Source organism: Zasmidium cellare (assembly GCF_010093935.1).
Source record: "Zasmidium cellare ATCC 36951 unplaced genomic scaffold M409scaffold_78, whole genome shotgun sequence".
NCBI lineage: Eukaryota > Fungi > Ascomycota > Dothideomycetes > Mycosphaerellales > Mycosphaerellaceae > Zasmidium > Zasmidium cellare.
In genome coordinates, this window is record NW_022987022.1 from 22652 (window position 1) to 45277 (window position 22626).

Consider the following 22626-nt stretch of genomic DNA (forward strand, 5'->3'; position numbering starts at 1 on the left):
CAAACATCTGATAGCAAAAATACCGATCAGAAGCAACTTTCACATGCTTTCTTCCTCCTACTCGTTCACCTGCTAAGCAAAAGGTCGGCTATCTGCCTACTATTCTAGAGAAACCGGTACTCGGGAGATCCGATCCTTTTCCAAGCATCTGCGGGCTTCGATAACTTCCTCCTCTGGCTCTCACCGCGGGTGGGTGCACTAGTCGAGGACAATGGCTTGGGAATGAGAAACGTTAATTCTAAAGCCCTGCCCCTGCAGGGAGTTGGAGGGAGGGATTTGGCTTCTTCAGCCTCGCTCAGGTACTTGCTACCGCGGACGATGAAGCCGTTTTCTCGGATGTCGTCGAGGAAACGATCGAGCTTGCGGTTGATGGAGCTGAGGATTGATGATGCGGAGGGTTTGGTGTCGTTTTCTTTCATCTTTTGTTTGTTCATGAGGCTCAGCTGCAATGATGCTGGCTTCGTCGAGGGTCTTCTGCTCCGTTCTCCGTCGTGGGTTGATGGCTCGTGAGAAGAAGTATGAGTTTCAGTTGATCTAGTGGTGTCAGTTCGTGTGAGGTCCGAAGGGCCACTTGCCTGCGGGTATGCGAAAGTCTGCATGTTCTCGGTGATGATGGATCTGTGTTCCAATTCTGACTGAAGTGATGGTTTTGAGAGACCAGCTCGTCAAACGTCCTGCGTTCGAATTTGGGTTGGAGAACGAAGTATCGTGTGTAGTGTTGGGTATTGAATGTGTCAGAAGTCTCGTAGAAGCACTGGTACCATATAGCGTGCCTTTGTTCACGAAGATGTATTCCAGCAGCTTTGTCGCAGAAGCCACCGAGTCTAGCGAGACAATGAAAACCATTGTCGTATGAATGTCTCATTGTCTGTCTCAAAATAGTTCAGAGGTAAGTCGTCTTGAGACTTTCAGATTCAGTTCTCTCCAGCATCAGCACAACATCACATTCGTTTCGTCCCTCTGGAAGGCTTTTCTTTTTTTTTTTGATCCTTCGATATGAAGACAGAGCTGGACTACTGTCTGTTGACTTACACGTGCGACTGTGCCGCTACAATTGCCTCTACCGAAGACCACGACGAGGAGCAGTCCTCCGAGAGGGAACCATTCGAGTTCGGGCGGTGTCGAATTGTGGAGCGTCAAAACTTTGACCGCGATTGCGACGACCCGTTGTGCAAATGCAAAGACAGTGCCGAATCCCGAAAGAAGGAGGTTCACCGATTGATTAGACAAATCCAGTCCCGGTGCAGGGAGAACTCGACAGCGTACATCAAGCTTGGGCAACGGTTTGTGCATCCTCACAAGCTTGAATATGGAGCAGTACTAACACTCAGATCCAGGTACCACTCATGCCTGCTGCGGGCTCGGATGAGACTGTCCAATTCCAAGCTATGTGCGCCGGCGCATGAGCAATTCGCCATCTCAACGACACCACGACGAGATGACCCATTCTTCAAGTTGGACGGCAAAGTCCAGAGCTTGCTATTTGGGCCACGTATCGCCATCCAGGATGTTGAAGACGTCCATATCCTGAAGCTGGCCATGAGAGTGGTCAACAAAGCCCTCTTCCTGTCATGTCTCAAGGCGGAGATGATGCTCTCTAGAGTGGGCGTGAATGCGATCGTGGCTGCCGAAAGAAAAGAGTTTGGCCCAGTTACGCCCAGGGGCGAGGTCAAGTCGAAGGGTTTACCTCAGAAGGATTCTGCTTCTGGCAAGGAGCAGAAACACACTCTGCCACTTCCTAGAAAGCTTTCATTGCCGGACGATGAAGCTTTCAGTGGAAAGTCAATTAACCATCCGTTGTCGTCCTGCAGGTCGAGCCCACAGAAATCTTCAGGCTCTGCGGCCACTGCAACCCACACCGAGGCCGCCAGGCTGAACAGTAAGATCATGGGCTCGAAGAGAGCAAAGCTGCCTCGCCATCCAGACTATACATGGCCGGTGCATCGTTGGTCGATGTACAATCCACGAGGCCTCGTGCAGCGGAATTCTTGCCCTCTTAGTTCACGCAAGCTGAACGCCAGGGCAGGCTTACAGAGGAACAGCGAGCGGGAGAGATTGTTTCAGAAGATGATTTACGGGCAATGGATGAAGGGAGTGAATGGTCCGAGGTCGGGATGCGTGGATAGTCCGGACATGTAGGCAATCTGGCCCTTGTAGTGGCTTCTGAATTCAGTGCTTCTGCCACCTGATGCTTCCCTTGACGTTCACGTGCAGTTCGGCAATTCTGTGGTTGGAGTGGATGAACTAGTGAATATGAGACAGATCCGTCCAGAAGGTCTTAGAGCCGACTCGAGGCGAGGATGTTGTTTGAAACAATGTTAATGTCTCCAAAGTCCACAGTCTTTGATGAGACATGTGCAAGTCATAATTCACCAGCCAGACATGACAGCAAAGTTGTTCTGCGACCATATATTGAGCCTGTCTCCGGTCATTGTTGTTGCAGCAAAGTAGCCACAGGCGGTCCAAACAAAACGGCAAACAGCCATGACATCGACATCGAAGGAAGCCGTTGTAGTCACGCTCGCCTGTCCCCACTTCGCAGTATTCCCAGCAGGTAGCTATCGTGCCTTCACCGAAGCGCTGGCTCGAGACGACTTCATCAAATGGCAAGATCTGCTGCACACACATTCTGAATCCCGACGGTCGCTGGACGGCCTCTGGAAATATTCTCCAACAGTCCTGATCCCCACGGAATACCATTGCGGACGAAATGAATGCATCCTTTATCCTGGAAGATGGCCACGGGAGCTGGGAAAGATCCTTGTGGGGTTGAACGAGTTCTGGGAACATCGTAAAAGTCTCTACCTCCAGATGGGCGAGGAATACTTCGACATGGTTCTGCTCCTACCGGCCAGCGCAATAGATGGCCAGACGAGCTTGATGGCCCACAAGCAGTTCGTCGTAGAAACCCGACAGTGGACCCAAGACCCTTTCTTCGAGTCTTGGAGGGAAGCGGCGACTGCAATAGAGGCCGCCATGCTGACGGCCGGAAGGGATTCTTTGGCGAATACTCAAGATGCTCTGCGGTGCCTCATCCGAGGAATGCCTAATTTTCTCCGGATGACCAACGACATCTGGGAGCTGAAGGAGTTGGTAGCAGAGCATTCTGAGCAGTTGAGAGCACAGAGTGTGACTGCACAACAGCGTTCACGGCACGGGCGTTTCCCGGTACAGAGTGATCTTGCAGTCCGCAAGGAGGCTTTTGCTCATGCAGCTCGAAAGACTTGTGAGAAGCGCATGGAGGGCTTCGAGGATTTCGGTGTGAAGGCCATGAGCGTGCCAGACCGAGAATCGAAAGAGCAGCCGGAGGAGGAGGAGCTTCCAATTGTGAGTCGTACCTGGCCTGAAGTGAGATGCCCAGCTGATCCATTTTGAAGGGTTATCCCCGTCCCTCAGTGGATGTCAATGTTGCGGAGAATGTTATTGATGCCATGGACTGGTATTGAGAGCTGCGAGATGCGGAGATGATGGAATGAAGTGAGGTAAATAGCTGAAGTATGGCGTATTACAGTCAGTGAAGAACTTGATATTGGCGCTTCAAGTTGCGCCTTGTCCTGAAGTGAGGTTCCTCGGCCGGTGTTTATGGAAAGATTATCCCCATTCGTTGGTGGAGGTCAATGCTATCGAGAATGGTATCGGTGCCATGGATTGGAGCTAAGAAATGTGAGATATCGGAGAGAAAGCGCCAAGGTGAGGTAAATAGCTCAGATAGGGGCCACGGCAGCAGGTGAGGATGAGGCGCTTCCCATGGTACGTTGCACCGAAGCATGAAGTAAGGTTACCCAGCTCATGTATTTCCAAGATTCATCCCCGTTCCTCGGTGGTTGTCAATGTGGCAGAATATGGTATTGATGCCGTGGATTAGTGCCAGGAACTGTGAGATGTTGGGGAGAAAGATCCGAGGTGAAGTTCATAGGCGGGCAGGAACCCGGCGAGGAAGGTGAGATTGCCGCTCTGGACACCCTTTCCATACGAGGTGAAGTAGGGCAGCTTGCATGTAAACCCAGACCCATCTCCAATCCCTGGCTCCCGAGAGTTATGTTGATGACTGGACCGATGCCATGGACAGGCATGAGATCTCGGGGATGGGAGCGGGAAAGTTGTCAAGTGAGGTCCTCCTACTCCAGATTGGTGAAGCCGATCAAGATCACTTCACTGAATAGGTGAAAATGCCCATGCAAGCTACCGCGAGGTGAATGTGATATGTGAAGTGTGCCGTGTGAGGTTCCGCTGGTTTCAGGTAGGTTCTGCGCCCCTAGGGAGAGGATTAAAGCCGCGCCCGCCCACGAGGAATTCTGCCGCTTCTGCACGCGCTCCAGCTATCACAAAACACGCTTTTATAACCAAAATTCAACTTCACATACTAAAACACCGCCAACATGCCCGCCGACATGAACAAGATTCCCTGCGATGAAGAGAGCGGCGCCCTGGTGCGCACCAAGGTGGAAGGCGGCCTCGCGGAGGTGAAGCAGCGCCTCGAGAAGGCCTGCAGCCAACACAAGGAGCTGTACGAGAGGTAAGTCGCAGCCATCGATTTCTGCTCGTTTGCGCTGTTTGCTAACCCGTGCGCCACAACAGATACCAGGCCATCCCAGAGGAGGCCCGCTCCAACAGCAACATCACCCAGCAGCACCGCGAAGACTGCCACAGCGAGTTCGCATCATCTCCGGGTATGTATGATGGAATCCTGGGCGTGATCGGCGAGTCGGTGGCAGAGGCAGCAGCAGAGCTGGAGAGCGGAGACGTCGACAACTGTTTCGAGTCCTTGCGCGGAGCGATGGAGTTCCTGGAGCCCATCGAGAAGAAGATCATCGACTACGAGACCGCCATGAAGGCACACGAGCAGACCGTCACGAAGCTTGCCGATGAGAAGGAGAAGGCGAAGACAAAGGAGCAGGCGAAGGAGAAGGAGAAGGCCGGCAAGGTGAGGAAGCCCAAGAAGCACAGCAAGCAAGATCCGATTGACTTAAACTACTAGATCGGAGTACCAGGACGAGCACGGCTGGATTGAACAGATTGTCACGGCGACATGAATGCGGTTGAAGACATTGAAGATGAAGAAGAGAAGAAGACGGAAGACTGTGAAAGCTGAATCAGCGAACAGCAGCTGGGAGCACTTCGGATATGCAGATGAGAACGGAATCGCAGAAACGAATACCGCACGCACCTAGGACTTTCCGCCCGTGACTGGTGTCTTTCATGTGATTGTTGATGAATGTGAAAGGCGACGAGTGAAGTGACGTTGAAAGCTTAGAAGCTTGGACCTCGAAAAGTGGGTCTCTTTGCAGCAAGCGTGAGTGACATCTCGATCATGTGCCTGCGGCTCTGCGACCTACCTTGCCTGACCTTGAACCTTGATGCAAGTGTCACCACCTTGAGACTGAGCTGTCGCACGACCATCCTTCCTACGAATCGCACTCGACCCTCGACACCGGTCGCCTAGACGTCTGCCGCCTGCCGCCTCCGAAGTTTGCTGTGCCAGCGCCTGATAACACCGACTGGGACGACCGATTCACAGCGATCCTCCCTCCACGTCTCTCTCCTCGATCATTCCGCCACAATGTCGTCCAGAAAGAAGATCCTCCTCAAGGTATGGAATCAGAGTGAGCTAGGCACTGGCAGATACTGACCACAGCAGGTCATTATCCTCGGCGACAGCGGTGTCGGCAAGACGAGCTTGATGAACCAATATGTACGTCGCGGTCATACACTTTCCTTTTGCCAGCGCTCACACATGAGACCCAGGTCAACAAGAAATTCAGCGCATCCTACAAAGCGACCATCGGCGCCGATTTCCTGACCAAAGAAGTCCTTGTCGACGACCGGTTAGTGACGATGCAACTGTGGGACACCGCCGGCCAAGAGCGATTCCAATCCCTAGGCGTCGCTTTCTACCGCGGCGCAGACTGCTGCGTGCTGGTATACGACGTCAACAACTCCAAATCCTTTGATACCCTCGACTCGTGGCGGGATGAGTTCCTGCTCCAAGCTAGTCCCATGGATCCTGAGAGCTTTCCGTTTGTGGTCTTGGGGAACAAGGTGGATGTGGAGGAGAGTAAGAGAATGATCAGCTCGAAGCGGGCTATGGCGTTTTGCCAAGCGAAGGGCGGGATACCATACTTTGAGACCAGCGCGAAGGAGGCTGTCAATGTGGAGCAGGCATTTGAAGGTGAGTCATGACATCGATGAGAATGGACACAAGCCAATCGCTCAACGACGGCGTCCTGTGACGGACAAAGCTAATGGCGCCGCAGTAATCGCAAGAAACGCCCTGGCACAAGAAGAGTCACAGGACTTCAACCCAGACTTCCCCGAGACGATCCCCATCAACATCGGCGAGAACGAACAGGGCTGCTCCTGCTAGACGAAGAATCTCAAAGGCTTGTCATATCGTTCGTGGAAACTTAGCATGCATACACTTGGCGTTAGGAGCAACATGTCAACTGGCTTCGGAGTTTTTGAAGCAGAATACCAGAGTTACCTAAGGGCAGGCCAAATTGTACAGAGCGCTTTGTGCGTTGCATGCACCAGTATGGACGTTCTTTTTCATCTCGAATTTCATCACAACCTGCGCGAAGTGTAGAGGGATGAGGCTCATGTTCGAACTGACGCTTTGTAGTATACTACATCCGAGTCACCTCATCGAGTGACTGGTCCAAATTAACTTGTCATAGGTTACCCCATGAGCATGCCCATCGCGTAAAGAAGACCGCCGATAACTTGTTGAGTCATGTGGCTGTACTCAGTTCAGGATGTCATGGATGGAGCTGCGGCCCTTGACCGACGATGACGGAGAGGCATCACTGTTCGGGACCAGACGAGAAGCCTGCGGTGTTGAAGTCAAAGTCGGCGCATCCGATGCTGGAGGCGTTGATGCAAGATGCATAGCGAAAAGACCGACGGGAGATTCTGAGGCTGGGTTACCATGGCCCGTTGATGGTGGTGTCTGGTTCGAGGAAGGGGAATCGTTCCAAGCTTTTGAGTTGGGATATCCCGTAGCTGGTGCTCCTGGATGACTTCGATTATCACCGGGTAGAGTAGAGCCATAGCGAGAGTCTTGCCCGGGAGGCAATGTCGTTGATGCTGCCAAAGGTGCCAAACGCCGCTGCAACTGTCGTGGTCTGCGGGAACTCTCCGAGCTGCATTCGGTTTTGCGACTAGCTGCACGGCAGCGAGAACATTTGAATCCAGGATGGTCTATCTGGTCTCCACCAGTGGCAGAGTATCTCCAACATTCGTATCCCCTGAGGACACATCTCGCGCGGCGATTGTCTCCGTGGACTTGTTCTCCTAATTCCGTCTCCATAATGCGGGCGAGGTGGCGGTACCTTTGAGCCCACTAATCAACATTGCCTTTGTGGCCTCTGCAGACAAGTGAGTGAGCGGTATCAGTGGCAAGTGATGGATCAACGCACATGATACCTCGTGACCAACACTTGTCGAGAACCTGTGGCTGATATGGCTCTTTGGATTTGCCGGATGTCCATTCCCACGCCAGACGCGGTTGATCGGCGATCTGTTGCTTCTCAAGATCTGATTGCTGTAGCGATGTGTCCATGATGCTGGTGATATTCGTGGTTGCGGTCTGTCGTTTGGCACGAGAAAACGAGAACGCCCATCCTGACGAAATGGTAGTGCCTCTCCTCCATATGAAACTACCCCCGCGGGACACATGCCGTTTCCACAGCGACAGGTAGTCATTTGAGCTTTCTCCGTGCAGAGTGAAGTTGCGATGAATTGTAGAGACAGAGCGACTCAAGCGCTAGCGAAGAATTGTGGGTCCGTCTTGTGATCCGTGCGTCAACAACTTCCTCACTTCAAACAACCGCGTTCCTTGGTCAACCTAGCACTCGACACGATATTAGCCCCAACGCAGCAATGTCAGGACCAGGACTTGCTCTTCCAGGCCAGACACTCGGCGCATCAAGCTCCAACGAGATCGGCTCAGGCATACACATCCACAATGACCAACTTTGCGCAAGCATTTCGGGCCCAATCCTCACATCAAAACCATCGACGTCAAGCAAAACTTCAAAACCACCTATAGTCTCTATAGCACGGACAACGGGAAATCTCCTTCCAGAAGCCGGCACCACCATCCTTGGGAAAATCACCCGCACCAACCCACGCCAAGCGAACATCTCCATCCTCGCCCTAGGCTCCACGGGCGAACACGTCTGCCGCGACCCATTTCCAGCCATCATCAGACAGCAAGACATCCGGGCGACGGAGATTGACAAGGTCAAAGTGGCGGAAAGTTTTCGAGTGGGTGATGTGGTGCGGGCCGTGGTGATCAGTTTGGGTGATGAGAGGAGCTATTATTTGAGCACGGCGAAGAATGAGTTGGGGGTTGTGATGGCTGTTAGCGAGTGGGGCAATCAGATGGTGCCTGTGAGTTGGAGGGAGTTTATGGATGAGAGTACGGGCGAGAGGGAGGCGAGGAAGGTGGCGAAGCCGGTTTGAAGGGATGCAGACGCCTCTTTACCAAGGGCAAAGTCTCGACATTCTCGGAGAAGTTCGTCAAGAGTCTCTCATTGAGCAGTAGTCACCGGATGGGACAGGATCTGGCCAAAATGCTCGCAACGCAGTCTCAGCGGCGAACTACCCTCAGAGATACGGCAGTTTTCTGGACTCTACAACGCACTGGAAACATATACCACGGGAGCAACCAAGTTTGGTCCATCTTTCGGAGGCTTCTTTAGCCTGATGGACCTGCCTCGTGGCTAAGTTGCAGTGAAGAACTGAAAGCGGTCCTTCAGGTGGCTTGCAAAACTCGACCTCTAATAACAACAGCGTCTGCGATGCTAATCAAACGCCAGCATCCTATAATTGTTCGCAGAGTTGTTTTATGCCCTCAAAATGAAGCCGAGAGTTGATATCGTCGTCGCAAGTTTTCTTCCTGCCTCAGGCACACATGCGCGCTTAACGCCGCGCTACCTCCGCCCCTCCATCTCAAATTTCGAGCAATTCCAACATCTCGCGCATCCTCCTACACATCCAAACAGCCAACACAACGCACCACCCACCATGTCCTCCATGCGCAACGCCGTCCAACGGCGCAACCACCGCGAACGCGCCCAACCGACCGAACGCTCTAAATGGGGCCTCCTGGAAAAACGCAAAGACTACAAACTGCGCGCAACCGACCACAAAACCAAGCAAGCGAAAATCTCCGCGCTCAAAGCCAAAGCCTCCGAGCGGAACGAGGATGAGTTCTACTTCGGGATGATGCAGGGGAAGGATCGGAGGCAGCAGCGGGCGGAGGGGAGCGGTGGGGGGAGGAGTTTGGATCAGGAGGTTGTGCGGTTGATGAAGACGCAGGATGTGGGGTATTTGAGGACGATGTTGCAGAGGGTTAGGAGGGAGAGGGAGAGGGTTGGACGGGATGTTGTGGCGGGGGGTGTTGGGGTTGAGGTGTTGCCGGAGGCGGTTGTTGGGGGTGGGAGGAAGGTGGTTTTTGGGGAGGATGGGGAGGTTTTGGAGCCGGTGGGGGAGAGGGGAGGGGATGAGGAGGGGGTTGATGAGATGGATTTGGATGATTTGGCGGGTCTGGGTGGGAGCGAGGGGGAGGAGGAAGAGTCTGAGGAGGAGGATGAAAATCTCACGCCAGAGGAGAGGGAAGCTAGGCGGAAAAAGCGACACCTGTTGGATGTGAAGCGGAGGAAGCTGGATGCTCTGAAAGACCAGGAAGAGAAGCTGTCGGCTGCACTGGACGAAGTGGAAGAGCAACGCGCAAAGATGAACGGGTCAATAGGTGGAGTCAACAAGAGCGGCGTCAAGTTCAAGCCAAGACAGCGGAAGAGATGAAGAGAATAAGGCATGATTGTACAACGCATGAGATACCCAATGATACATTCTGCTACATCTTCGACGGCATTCTCGTTCCTCCATCCAGTCTTATGCACTCGCCGTTCAGGTATGTGTTCTCGATGCAATGCCTGGCCAAGCCCGCGAATTCCTTAGCATTGCCCAATCTCTTTGGGAACTCCGTCACTTTCGTGAGAGTCTGACGGACCTTCTCAGACAGCGCAGCGCTCATAGCTGTCTCGAAAAGACTTGGGGCGATCGACATGGCACGAATACCGTTCGGTGCGAGATCTCTGGCGAGCACGAGGGTCATGCTTCGGACCGCACCTTTCGACGCCGCATATGAGAGCTGACCGACTTGACCTTCGAAAGCGGCCGACGAGGATACCATGACGATCACGCCACGCTCGCCATCCGGAGTCGTGGGCTCGTTTCTGGCCATGTGTGGGAGAAGCAGCCGGATCGTGTTCAACATGCCCTTGAGGTTGATATCTATGACGAAATTCAACCTCGACATGTCGACGGGGTTAAGATCTCTGTCCAGAAGTTTCGCCGGGAGCCCAACTCCTGCCAGAGGGAGGATGCCGCCCATAGGTTTGCCCGTCTGCTTGATCCATGCGACAGTCCCATTGACAGCTGCTTCCAGACTCTCAGATTCGGTGACGTCGACTTCGAAGAACTTTGCGCGGTCGCCGAGTTGCTTGATGACTTTCTCCCCGTTGGCTGGGTTCATGTCCAGGATCGCGACGTAGCCTCCATTGGCGTAGAGTTCTTCGGCGGTTGCGAGACCCAGGCCGGAGGCGCCGCCGCTGACGACGAAAGTTCGGTCTTTGATGTGCATTTTCGTTTGTTGTGGTGATGGAGAGGAGGAAGATTGAGGTTTGGGAAGATATATGTAGATTGTCAAAACGCCGAGGTATCTTGACTACCTCGTTCCACACGAAGGCTGTTGATCCCTTGTCCTATCTGTTGGGCCCCAAGATGAAAAGGCTGTTGGATCGTGAGAATTGATGTCTCCTGCACTGGTCAGCTTCGATGATGGAAGAGCAGACGGAAAGCTCAGTACATGTGAAGGTGGTCGAGATGTCTGTTTGCATGTGATCCTGCATCGCCCCGCAAAGTCACCAGCCACTCGTGGCTGAACGTCACGACTCGCGTGCCTGAACTTCCATTCAACCTTCAAGAAAGTGAACCTCGTCCAACTTGGCACACTTCGACTGGTCGAAGCACGAGCGACCGCAGACCATACACACTCCCACGTCTTAGCGACTACATCCGCGACCCCAGATACCCCTCCACCCACCGCCATCATGGCCACCAACGGCCACCCAGCAACACCTCCCCCATCAGACCCATCCGCCAAACCAGAGACACAAGCCCGAGCCGACCCCGACGTACCTCTCACATCCACGCAAGACGATGGCCAATCCAAACGCCCTCGCGACGCCCGGCTAATCCACGTCGTCCTCTCCTCCCTCGGAATCCACAGCTACCAAGAACGCGTCCCCCTCCAACTCCTCGACTTCGCCTACCGGTACACCAGCGGCGTGCTCTCAGATAGTCTCCGACTCAGCGCAGAAGGATACTCGGCCCAGACAGATCGGGGCAACAAGCGCGGGGGAGGAGGTTCGAATGAAGACAGTGCGATCACAGTGACGGCACTGCGACAAGCGATCGCGAGCCGGCAGGGTTTCGCATTCCAGAGCGCGTTGCCTAAGGAGTTCATGATGGAGCAGGCGAACGAGCGGAATCGGATAGCGCTGCCGATGGTGGAGAGGGGTTATGGGGTCCAGCTGCCGCCGGAGAAGTACTGCTTGACGGGCGTTGGGTGGGGCTTGAAGGACGAGTGGGAGAGTGATGAGGATATTCCGTTGGTGGAGGAGGGTGCGAGGCCTGTGTCTTCTTCGCAGAAGGAGGATGAGAAGATGGGTGGCGTGGATGGGATGGAGGTGGATGAGGATGAGGAGGGTGCGGGGAGGATGGAGGATGTTTTTGGGGAGGGCGGTGGGGATACCGCGATGCAGGAGTGAGGAAGAAAGGGGTGAGAGAGGTTTGACATTCATGTTGAGGATTAGCGAGGCGTTTGGAGAACATGGGCTGGTCTGCGAGAATTGCGACCAAAAGCTTCATCGATATTGTACGATACCAGATACCACCAATGGGAGTCGCCACAATGTTTCGCAGCACGCAACTCGATATCCTCGAGCGAGCCACATCGTCTATTCCCAAGTCAAAACTGCGTACAACACTCGAGCATGCAGAACAGCGACGAGTTCCCTCACGAGGTCCTGAGCGATCACATCCGCTGCAAAGAAAGGCATAATTCAGAGCGAGTCGAGCTCGTTGCCCCAAAACCAGTACCTCCACCGCAGAAATGGGAGTCCTTTGCTTTTACACTATCACATCGGAGCTCTCTTTTCGCACTCGCGCTCCTCATCTCATCCATCCCGTTTCCACGTCCAACGTGGCAACGATCACTCATGCCCATCATCTAGGATCACTATCGCACACACTCAGCTCCATCCCCCCTCACCAAACGACAGGGCACTTACCAGGACCATCACACGAAGACTCACTCTCTACAACCAAAGGCTCCGAACAATCCACCCCTCCCAAGACCCTCACCAACCTCGCCAAAGCCTCCTCAGTGACAGCCTCCCTCGGCAGCGCCATATTCCTGAGTTTTACACCCTCATGCCTGCCCAAACCCTCCAAGACCCTCACAGCCGAATCAACGACCACCGGATCCCCAGACGAACGTGCGTCGAAGTCCCAGCCGATCGCTTCGAGCTTCATGTCCGTGTTCTGCCGTAGGATGGCTACGAGGAGGGCTGTATTCCGCTTCAAAGGTGAGAGGACTTGTTCGATATCCGAAAGCCTCGGATTCGACGACGAAGAAGCGCCGTAGGGTTTATACTTCCACGTCACCAATACCACCCCCCTCCGCATCCTCCCCACCAAAGCTCGAAACTGTCCTTCCGAGAGCTTGGAGCCGATCGCACCCGGCGAGGATCCCTCGACGACGATTTTGTAGAGGATGGAGGAGCGGAAGAAGGGTGTTGCTTCGTGGTGGAGTTGTTTAGATGTTCGGAGGAGCGCTGTGCTGTGTTGAAGGGCTTTGCGGTAGGAGTCCTGGGCGTCGCCGGTGTGGTGCTGGAGGGTGAAGGAGGTGAGGCTGTAGCGGGGGGAGTGCCCGGTTAGGAAGAGGGTGAGGTGGTTGGAGGATGGGGGGTAGAGGTGGAGGTAGATTTCGTCGCGGAGTTCGCGTGGTAATGATAGAAGAGCACTTGAGGACATGGTTTTGTGAAAAAAGACTGGCTGTGGAGGTTTGGGGCAGTCTTGAGGTGGCTGTATCGTTGTAGAGGGCTAGCTTGCGTAGTTACATTCTTACGAATTGCTGAGAAGGACATGGGAGTCCAACTTGTGTAACACGAGTAACCCGAAGGACCGGCGAAAGCTATTCCTCCGATCTAATCCTCAGAAGCTTAACAAATTCCGGGGCGCGATTCCAGCTCGAAAGACATGCTTTGCAGGAAGACATGGATTCTTGATTGTTGCTCGGGTTAGTCTCGCATGGAAAGCTTGTTTCTTTAGAAGTCGGATGTCGTCGTACTCGTTCTTCGTGGGTGCGAATGCGATGGTTTCTAGGGATATTTTCGTCTCTTGGCAAGGCTTTTCATGTTGGAAGATTATGGTAGGGGGGTTTCAGCCATGGGAAGGGTGTGTTGCACAGCGTGGAGTGTGGGTGGATCGTGGGGTGGATTCAGCCGTGCGGCTGCTGTGCTTTCGAGATTGATATTGCTTTTGTTGCCTTTTTGGAGCGTCTTTCTGATGCTCTGGGACGTTCAAATCGAGCATTGAGTATCTCGGTGCCGTGGTCATGCATGCTTCCGGGGGGATGTCACTGACATCTAGTAACACAATTCAACATTTCGCTGGTATGGGTTCACGCCTCCCGCTTCACCACTTCCTCCGCGCAACAAATCTCCAACTCCTTCAACAGCGCAGCGCGACGGTTGAAGTACGTCTCGTAGATGTCCTTCACAAGATCAGTACAACCGTCTCACCATATCATCGCCTGGGGACACTCACGATCAACCCCTTAGCCAAATGACGCCACCCGCGCTTCGAATACACCTTCCCAGAAAACTCCTCGATCTGCTTGTTCGCCGCTGCGACGTTCCCGCGCATACGCTGCAGGACCACACCCTTCGTGAGGGATCGAGACGCTGCGCCGGCCGACTTCTGGTCGAGATGGATCCAGGGGTTGAGGTGCGCATTCTCCTTCGTTGGGGAGAAGACGAGGGGCGTTTGGTTCTTGCTCGTGCTGTTACTGCTGCCGCTGCCGAAGGTGGAGAGGAGACTGAGGGCTTGCTCACGGTTGGGTTTGCGGAGGGGTTTGAAGGACTTCTTGGTCACTTTGCGGCGGTTGATGAGTTTGAGTTTGAGTTTGATGGGAGGGCGGGTTGCCATGGGAGGTGGAGAGTGGTGCTTGTTACCTTTCGTCTTGGACTCGTACTTGGTGGACATGGTGGGCGCGGTATAGTGAGTTGGGGGAGGTATAGAGTGGATGAGGTCGTTGGTTGGTGTAGGATGGCTTTTTGTCGTTGAGATGGAGTGAGTGCGTCAAGCGCTGAGGTAGGTTCGAGAAGTCCACCTCTTTCGATTGTGTGAAGATGAGTGAATGCAGGTTCCAGAACCTCACTTGCAGCAGAAACTCCCATTCACTTCCACCTACAGGCCTGTCGCTGTTCGCACCAAGGTCCCCACGGCAGAACTCCGGACCAAATCCACCAAAGGGTTATAGTTCCGCTACAGCCATGTCCCCCACGTCACAGGACAGAGCATTCGAATTGCGTTGTGAGACTTGAGAAGTCTGTGGCGTAGTGGTTAAGCGCAACCGACACCCCGTCTCCATAGAGACGAGCTTTAAGGTGAAACAGCAACATCACTAAAGATGTAAAAACGATGTTCTCGGAATAAAGAGGGTACAAAGGATGTGAGGGTCCTTTTCCTCTCTAGGCCATTCTGGTAATCAGGTGGATAGTTCTTCTTTTTGTTTGATTCCTGGGCGTGTGTTCGATTCGTCGTGGTGGTAGGAGGCGGTGATGTCATTTCCTTTTTGATTACTTTTTGAGTCTTTTTGTGACTTGGGCGCATCGGATTCGTTCCTCGAGTCGACGCAACATCATTTTTCAGACAGTTCACAGAAGTTTGGTGATCTTTCACGCCCATCTCTTATTCATCAATTCGGCCTCGAGTACTGCCCACGCCCGGCACGTTTCACTTGGATCTATGTGCTTTGCTGTCGCATGCCAGTTGTGCACCTGATTCTCGTTCGGAATGTTTCGATCTCCAGAGCGGTAACGTTACGCCGCTACCCTTTTCGTCTTGAAGCCCATTCCCCCTTCATATTTTCACGAGTCTCAGATTCCATAGTAGCACCCAAAGGCCACACCCGTTGTTTTGACCGCCATCTTTCAAGCGTCAGCGTCTTTCGCTCCTACTCCTCAGCAGCTTTTGCATTCGGCTCGTGGGCTTTTTCGAACGCGGGAGGGTCAAGCCAGAAGCCTGCACTCTGTGCGACAGATCTTATTGTAGTCGGCTCGTTTTGCACTGTTGCAATGGCGAGGTCTGCCAGAAGAACGACCGCCAGCCCCTGTAATACGAGATATCCCATCATCTGTGGTTTTGGTGCTGGAGTTCGCTGCAAGCCAAGGAACGTTCGTCGTTGGTGAGTGAGAAAGGCATTTTGCGGTCGGATGTATTGTCGTTGGAACATGATGCGATAGAGAGAACGGGATGCTATGTACAGTGAAACAGGAGGTCATACAAGGAGGAGCTTACGAGGTGATGTTGTGAAAGTGGATCCCAAGACTTCGGTCTGTCCCGAACCGTTTTCACGTGGTGGGTTAACGCAACGGTTTTGTACTAGCACTGCTCGTAGCTGGTAGGCGCAGTCGAGCTGCTGACGACGGGGTTGCAGAAGTCAATCCACGCACCTCCACGGGATTGCACCTGCTCGTTCCTGCACACGACATTCTCGCATCGCATTGCACCGCCACGAATAGGCATCCCTTGGAACAACGAAACCGCATTGGGCTCCTCCGCCGCCGCCGCTCGCTTTGACCACCAGCCCGCTCCCAGCCAGTCCCTGAACCGCACACAACCACCACCACCACCCACGCGCCCACCGTCCACCACCGCTGGAAGACACCCACAATTGATATTGTTGAAAGGAGAGAGGAGTAGATGGTGTCGTTGATGAGGACACGGTAACTGGCAGGCCCCAGCACCCCTTCCGCGCGGCCTGCCCATCATGGCCAGCAGGCCCAATCACCCACACCACCAGGGCCCGAGCAATGACGACCTGCTGGGCCTGGACGACGATGAGGGACCGATCTACAACTCTGGCAACCCTCCTCCCGTGTCGGACGAGCGCATTATCCACGATTACGATACCCATGGCCGCATCAGCACTTCGCACGACGACTTCGTAGGCTCGCAGGCGCATCCTACCACCTCTCTGCCTGGCGGGCCAGGATACTCTCATGGACTTCAGAACCCTCCTCCCCTGGGCGATTCCGGCCGCAATCTCTCACAAACCTCTGGTCTTGGCAACTACCAGCGATATTCAGACTTCGACAATGACCGCTATTCGGATACCGCGTCGTTTGCTGGGGGATATGCTGCAGGAGGTGGAATTGACGAGGACAATGTTCCAGGCATACCAATCCAGCATGGAAAAGGGAAACATCGCAACAGGAACAGCATTCTGAGCATGGGCGGGGGTATCATGGGAAAGGCTAAGAACATGTTGGGCATGGGACCGGAATACAGTGAAATGGACCTTCCCCTGACGGAAACGAGGACACATCATGCGACTGGTAGCGTTGGTCTGGATAGTGTCAACGATGCTCTGCCGGAACGAAAGACGCCAGGCTCGAAGTTCAAGTTTGGTCTACCCAGCAATCCGTTCAACCGCAAGGTCGACCCCTCAACTCTGGGCCCGAGAATCATCCACCTGAACAACCCGCCCGCGAATGCGCAGAACAAGTATGTCGACAACCACGTGTCCACGACCAAGTACAACATTGCGACGTTCGTGCCGAAGTTCTTGTTCGAACAGTTCAGCAAATACGCCAACTTGTTCTTCTTGTTCACGGCCATTCTACAACAAATCCCGAACATCAGTCCTACGAACCGATATACCACCATCGTACCTCTGGGTATTGTGTTGCTCGTATCTGCAGGCAAAGAAATTGTCGAGGACAACAGGCGGCGATCACAAGATGCACAGCTGAACAAAAGTCGCGCACGGGTGTTGAGAGGTTCGACGTTTCAGGACGTGAGATGGATTGACATCCAAGTCGGCGATTTCATCCGCGTGGAGTCAGAAGAACCTTTCCCGGCCGATTTGGTCCTTGTTGCCTCGTCCGAACCGGAAGGCTTGTGCTATATCGAGACTGCTAATTTGGACGGAGAGACCAATCTCAAGATCAAACAGGCCATTCCCGAAACGACCCACTTGATATCATCGGCAGAGTTGTCGCGGGTTGGTGGAAGAGTCCGCAGTGAACAACCTAACAGCAGCCTCTACACCTACGAAGCGACGCTCACAATGCAGTCTGGTGGCGGTGAGAAAGAATTGCCACTTGCTCCTGATCAGCTTCTTCTCCGAGGTGCCACTTTGAGAAACACCCCTTGGGTTCACGGAATCGTTGTGTTTACAGGCCACGAAACGAAACTTATGAGGAATGCCACAGCTACGCCTATCAAGCGAACGAACGTCGAGCACCGAGTCAACACCCAGATCTTGATGTTGGGCGGAGTTCTGGTCGCTTTGTCTATTATCTCTTCCATTGGAGATCTCGTGGTCAGACAAACCATTGGTAACAGTCTTTGGTTCTTGATGCTAGAATCGACAAACCCTGCCGAGCAGTTCTTCAAGGATATTTTCACGTACTGGATCCTGTACTCTAACTTGGTACCTATCTCCCTCTTCGTTACGGTCGAAATCATCAAGTACTACCAGGCATTCTTGATCAGCAGTGACCTCGATATCTACTACCCTGAGACGGACACCCCAGCCAACTGCAGGACCAGCTCTTTGGTTGAAGAACTCGGCCAGGTCGAGTACATCTTCTCTGACAAGACTGGCACGCTCACCTGCAATATGATGGAGTTTCGACAGTGCAGTATTGGCGGAATACAATATGCTGACGAGGTGCCTGAAGATCGCAGAGTCTACGATGGAGACGAGTCTGGGACGTGCATCTACGACTTTCGCGGCCTGGAGCAACATCGAAGGAATGGCCAAAACACTGAAGGCATCCACCAATTCTTGAGTCTGCTTTCGACCTGCCATACCGTCATTCCAGAAGTCAACGCTGAGAAACCCGGCGTGATTAAGTACCAAGCTGCGTCGCCCGACGAGGGAGCTCTGGTGGAAGGCGCCGTTCAACTGGGATACAAATTCGTGGCTCGTAAGCCGAAGCTTGTGACTATCGAGGTTGGTGGTCAAGAGTACAGCTATGAGCTTCTTGCAGTCTGCGAGTTCAATTCGACGAGAAAGCGAATGAGCTGTATCTACCGCTGTCCAGATGGAAAAATCCGCTGCTACACCAAAGGCGCCGACACTGTCATCCTGGAACGACTTGGTATTCGAGACGAGATGGTGGAAAAGACATTGCTGCACTTGGAAGAGTATGCCGCTGAAGGTCTTCGAACACTTTGTCTCGCTTATCGTGAGATTCCCGAGTCAGAGTTCAGGGAGTGGTATGATGTCTTCAACACTGCTGCTACGACTGTTGGCGGCAACCGTGCTGAGGAGCTTGACAAGGCGGCGGAGATCATCGAGCACGACTTCACGCTCCTCGGTGCGACTGCCATCGAGGACAAGCTTCAAGACGGCGTTCCTGACACCATCCACACTCTTCAGACCGCTGGCATCAAAGTGTGGGTGCTGACTGGCGACAGACAGGAGACTGCTATCAACATCGGAATGTCATGCAAGCTGATCAGCGAAGACATGACGTTGTTGATCATCAATGAAGAGAACGCTGCAGATACAAGAGCGAACATCCAGAAGAAGCTGGATGCCGTCAACTCTCAGCGGGCTGGCGGAATCGAGATGGAAACTCTTGCACTCGTTATCGACGGCAAGAGTCTTACATTCGCCCTGGAAAAAGACATGGAGAAGATGTTCCTGGATCTTGCAGTGATGTGCAAAGCGGTCATATGCTGCCGTGTCTCACCACTGCAGAAGGCATTGGTCGTGAAACTCGTCAAGCGCCATCTGAAGAGTATTCTCTTGGCCATTGGCGATGGAGCGAACGATGTTTCAATGATCCAGGCCGCTCACATTGGTATCGGTATATCTGGTGTCGAAGGTCTGCAAGCAGCTCGGTCTGCCGACGTCTCGATCGCTCAGTTCCGATTCCTGCGGAAGCTTCTTTTAGTCCACGGAGCCTGGTCCTACCAACGCATCAGCAAGGTCATCTTGTACTTCTACTACAAGAACACTGCGCTGTTCATCACCCAATTCTGGTACTCCTTCCAGAACGCCTTCTCTGGACAGGTCATCTACGAATCATGGACGCTATCCTTCTTCAACGTCATCTTCACTGCTATGCCGCCGTTCGTGCTGGGTATCTTCGACCAGTTCGTTAACGCAAGATTGCTTGACCGATATCCTCAGCTATACCAACTCAGCCAGAAAGGAATATTCTTCCGGACTCACAACTTCTGGAGCTGGGTCGGAAATGGCTTCTTCCATTCTCTGGTGCTCTACTTCGTCAGCGAAGCGATCTACTGGCGCGATGGTGTCTTGTCTGATGGCAAGATCGCAGGGCATTGGGTATGGGGTACTGCCCTGTACACAGCAGGTCTGGTCACCGTCCTCGCCAAGGCCGCTCTCATCACAAACATCTGGACAAAGTATACCGTGATTGCCATCCCAGGCTCGCTCGCAATCTGGTTCATCTTCCTGCCCGTCTACGCAACAGTCGCTCCGATGCTTGGCTTCTCAACCGAGTATAAGAACACACTCCCCATTATCCTCTCCGATCCAAACTTCTGGCTCATGGGCGTTGTTGTCCTCCCCGCCCTCTGCTTACTGCGAGACTTTGCGTGGAAGTACGCCAAACGCATGTACTACCCACAAGCATACCATCACGTGCAGGAAATTCAAAAGTATAACATCCAGGATTACAGGCCGAGGTACGTCATCATTAACAGCACCCTTCAACGGAAACATTGCATGCTAACGTTATTGACAGGATGGAACAATTTCAAAAGGCCATCCGCAAAGTGCGCCAGGTGCAGCGCATGCGGAAGCAACGCGGCTACGCCTTCTCGCAGACGGACGAGTCCCAGGCGAGAGTGCTGCAGGCGTACGATACCACGAGGGAGAGAGGTCGTTATGGCGAAATGGCGAGTAGTCGACGGTAGTGAAGCGGACGACTCGCTTGTGTGTTGTTTTCTGTTTCGGACATCGTGGAGTTTTGGGGCTGTATTTTCGAAATGGTGCTGGGAACCAATCACGCCGATGTGAGCGTGCTGGTCGGATGGAGGGAAGGGTATAGCGACTTTGTATATGTATGTACGTGGTTTTCGAAAGATGACTTTGTGAGTCATATGCCCATTTTTGGGATTTTCTTCGGCGTTGTCTTTCTGGTGAAGTGGATGAGTGAGCCCTGTGACGACGACGAATCCAGGCAAGAGCGTAGGTAGGGGAATTGACAACGAAGGACGATCTAGGCTGGCTCGAAAGATGAAGTTCAAACCTCAGCCCACGAAGGGCCAATGGCCTTATCTGCTGCCTCAGGGATCCATTCGTTCCTATCCATGATGCTAACTTGTTCTCAGGGCGTAATGCCGCAGTTCTATCCCCAGTGAGACGTTCATGTTATCTTCACATGTTCCCGCGGCCGAGCAGATGTCTCGGGAAGTGAGGTATAGTGCTTATCTCAGAACTTAACACAATCGCTGTCGATGCTGTCAGCTGAAGGGAACCATCTCACAGGTATATATTGCCGGTCCGCGAGAAATGAGAATTGATCAGTTAAACAAACGACTCCATAGTCAGAATTCTCAGCCATGACTCGTTCGTTACGATTCATCGCTACTTTGGGCACCCTCTTAGCCACGACTCTCGGGGCTACCAAACACGACCATCCCACAGTGTACATCCCAGTCATCAAGAACAATGTATAGCCAAGCTCTATAAGGTATCATCATTTCGAAAACAAAAGTTGCAGGGCTCAAAAAACTCTTAGCAAACTGGAAAAAATGCGAGACGCGCACTATTAAGAAGACCAAGAATCATCTCCAGAACGCCATTTATCCGCTCTTTCCTAATTAATCTCAATCAATGCCGGCCCAAAAACAGTCGACATGGCGACGTCGCTAGCATTAGCAAACGGTCCACTCCCATGCACGACGGCCGCTATTGTCAACCCATTAAGTTCATACTCCTGGTACGGAAAACCGACTGAGAAGTCCACCTGAGAGCCCTCTATACGCACGTCCTGCAGCGGCTCCACAACTGGCACGTTCTGCTGATTGATCAGGACCAGGCTCATCGTCTGCTCTATATTCTGCTCCATGGCCTCGGGCATGGTGGTGCTGGTGGCGTACGCGTAGCTGAAGTCGAGGGTTGTGGTGTTGGGCCCGACATTGGGGGTTTTGACGTTCAGGGCACCGAAGATCGGTACGGCGATGTCTTTGCTGTTAGGGCACGAGTTTGGCACGTCGACCATTTGGTTCAGGGCCGAATAGACTAATGCACCCGCAGCGGCCGGGAGGAAAGGGAGGGCAGGGGCGATCTTGGGCGGTTTGGCTCGAGTACGAAGAGGCCATTCTGTTCGCCTTCTTCGCCGATTATGGAGGCGATGAGGCCTAGGAACTCTGTATCTCCGTCCAATCCAAAGTTGGTGTTGGCTTCTTGGAGTGTGCCGAGAACGACGTCTGTGAAGGTCGATGCGAAGCTAAGAGCATCTTCGAGGGTGTTCGATGGGAAGACGTAACGTACTTGATGGGGAAGCTGCGCAGACGGTGAAGCTGCGCAGACGGTGAAGCTGCGCACGGATCCGCGACACTTTCGCGTTTTCTTTTAATTTCTCGCGACACGCTTAACTTTTAACTCTTCTATTTTATAGATCTCGAGCAGCGTATACTAGACGTAATATCTACTTATAAGAATAATCTATATACCTCGAAACGTAAGTATACTACTACGTTTTCTATTAGCGAATCTACGCTTTAACTACAGCTCGCTAGCGGCGTTTCTCGATCTATCGCGTACGAATACGAGTAATACCTATTTACGACCGAAGAGTAGACTCTTATTAAGTAGATCTTAAAGTTATCGAAGTATAGCTATCTAGTTTTATCTAAATTCGCGCGAGAACTCGTTTTTAAGATATATTGTTCTCGAGTTCTACTTTTAATACTAAACCCCTTCTCTATAACCTTAATTTTCTAACCTAGTAAAAAGTAGATTAATAGACTATATACTCGCTATCTAGAAATAAAAGGAGCTTAGAGTTAATAGCTAGAAATAAGCTAGTATAATAGTACTTACTATTCGATAGTCGAGTCCTACTTCTCGAGTTTTACTAAGCTTTTTGTCTTAAATTACTACGCTCCTAAAGATATTTATTATTACGAACACGTTCCGCTAGTATAGCCTAGTACGTAATCTAAACTAAGTATTAGAGGCTAAAGCCTAACTAAGCGCCTAACTACTTAGGCTAATTAGACTACTTAGTAATTAGACTACTTAGACTACTTAGATAAGGAACGAATCTCCTTTAT

At 52.7% G+C, this 22626-nt stretch overlaps 13 protein-coding genes across 13 annotated transcripts; 7 read left to right on the plus strand and 6 right to left on the minus strand.

Moving 5' to 3' along the window:
• Positions 1-104: 104 nt before the first annotated feature.
• Positions 105-599, minus strand: M409DRAFT_61542 (uncharacterized protein; the record flags this gene model as incomplete). The annotated part of the gene is made up of 1 exon (XM_033814791.1): positions 105-599. One exon carries the CDS (start codon positions 597-599, stop codon positions 105-107), a length of 495 nt encoding a protein of 164 aa, XP_033659455.1.
• A 397-nt stretch (positions 600-996) lies between these two features.
• M409DRAFT_61543 (uncharacterized protein) lies at positions 997-3446 on the plus strand (the record flags this gene model as incomplete). The annotated part of the gene is made up of 4 exons (XM_033814792.1): positions 997-1283; positions 1338-1879; positions 2483-3327; positions 3378-3446. The coding sequence occupies 4 exons, from the start codon at positions 997-999 to the stop codon at positions 3444-3446; spliced, it is 1743 nt and encodes a 580-aa protein (XP_033659456.1).
• Positions 3447-4379: 933 nt separating this feature from the next.
• On the plus strand, positions 4380-4978 carry M409DRAFT_30938 (uncharacterized protein; the record flags this gene model as incomplete). The annotated part of the gene is made up of 2 exons (XM_033810133.1): positions 4380-4516; positions 4579-4978. The coding sequence occupies 2 exons, from the start codon at positions 4380-4382 to the stop codon at positions 4976-4978; spliced, it is 537 nt and encodes a 178-aa protein (XP_033659457.1).
• Positions 4979-5560: 582 nt separating this feature from the next.
• On the plus strand, positions 5561-6364 carry M409DRAFT_38176 (uncharacterized protein; the record flags this gene model as incomplete). Its single annotated transcript, XM_033810878.1, has 4 exons — positions 5561-5590; positions 5639-5692; positions 5746-6169; positions 6255-6364. The coding sequence occupies 4 exons, from the start codon at positions 5561-5563 to the stop codon at positions 6362-6364; spliced, it is 618 nt and encodes a 205-aa protein (XP_033659458.1).
• A 926-nt stretch (positions 6365-7290) lies between these two features.
• M409DRAFT_30940 (uncharacterized protein) lies at positions 7291-7558 on the minus strand (the record flags this gene model as incomplete). The annotated part of the gene is made up of 2 exons (XM_033810134.1): positions 7291-7364; positions 7423-7558. The coding sequence occupies 2 exons, from the start codon at positions 7556-7558 to the stop codon at positions 7291-7293; spliced, it is 210 nt and encodes a 69-aa protein (XP_033659459.1).
• Positions 7559-7878: 320 nt separating this feature from the next.
• On the plus strand, positions 7879-8463 carry M409DRAFT_71581 (uncharacterized protein; the record flags this gene model as incomplete). Its single annotated transcript, XM_033819235.1, has 1 exon — positions 7879-8463. One exon carries the CDS (start codon positions 7879-7881, stop codon positions 8461-8463), a length of 585 nt encoding a protein of 194 aa, XP_033659460.1.
• A 564-nt stretch (positions 8464-9027) lies between these two features.
• M409DRAFT_71582 (uncharacterized protein) lies at positions 9028-9807 on the plus strand (the record flags this gene model as incomplete). Its single annotated transcript, XM_033819236.1, has 1 exon — positions 9028-9807. The coding sequence occupies one exon, from the start codon at positions 9028-9030 to the stop codon at positions 9805-9807; it is 780 nt and encodes a 259-aa protein (XP_033659461.1).
• A 52-nt stretch (positions 9808-9859) lies between these two features.
• On the minus strand, positions 9860-10648 carry M409DRAFT_30943 (uncharacterized protein; the record flags this gene model as incomplete). The annotated part of the gene is made up of 1 exon (XM_033810135.1): positions 9860-10648. One exon carries the CDS (start codon positions 10646-10648, stop codon positions 9860-9862), a length of 789 nt encoding a protein of 262 aa, XP_033659462.1.
• Positions 10649-11117: 469 nt separating this feature from the next.
• On the plus strand, positions 11118-11837 carry M409DRAFT_38173 (uncharacterized protein; the record flags this gene model as incomplete). The annotated part of the gene is made up of 1 exon (XM_033810877.1): positions 11118-11837. One exon carries the CDS (start codon positions 11118-11120, stop codon positions 11835-11837), a length of 720 nt encoding a protein of 239 aa, XP_033659463.1.
• Positions 11838-12281: 444 nt separating this feature from the next.
• On the minus strand, positions 12282-13104 carry M409DRAFT_30945 (uncharacterized protein; the record flags this gene model as incomplete). The annotated part of the gene is made up of 2 exons (XM_033810136.1): positions 12282-12307; positions 12360-13104. 2 exons carry the CDS (start codon positions 13102-13104, stop codon positions 12282-12284), a joined length of 771 nt encoding a protein of 256 aa, XP_033659464.1.
• Positions 13105-13753: 649 nt separating this feature from the next.
• M409DRAFT_30946 (uncharacterized protein) lies at positions 13754-14337 on the minus strand (the record flags this gene model as incomplete). Its single annotated transcript, XM_033810137.1, has 2 exons — positions 13754-13846; positions 13900-14337. The coding sequence occupies 2 exons, from the start codon at positions 14335-14337 to the stop codon at positions 13754-13756; spliced, it is 531 nt and encodes a 176-aa protein (XP_033659465.1).
• Positions 14338-16126: 1789 nt separating this feature from the next.
• On the plus strand, positions 16127-20259 carry M409DRAFT_30947 (uncharacterized protein; the record flags this gene model as incomplete). The annotated part of the gene is made up of 2 exons (XM_033810138.1): positions 16127-20028; positions 20088-20259. The coding sequence occupies 2 exons, from the start codon at positions 16127-16129 to the stop codon at positions 20257-20259; spliced, it is 4074 nt and encodes a 1357-aa protein (XP_033659466.1).
• Positions 20260-21164: 905 nt separating this feature from the next.
• On the minus strand, positions 21165-21569 carry M409DRAFT_30948 (uncharacterized protein; the record flags this gene model as incomplete). Its single annotated transcript, XM_033810139.1, has 1 exon — positions 21165-21569. The coding sequence occupies one exon, from the start codon at positions 21567-21569 to the stop codon at positions 21165-21167; it is 405 nt and encodes a 134-aa protein (XP_033659467.1).
• Between the last annotated feature and the right edge of the window lie 1057 nt (positions 21570-22626).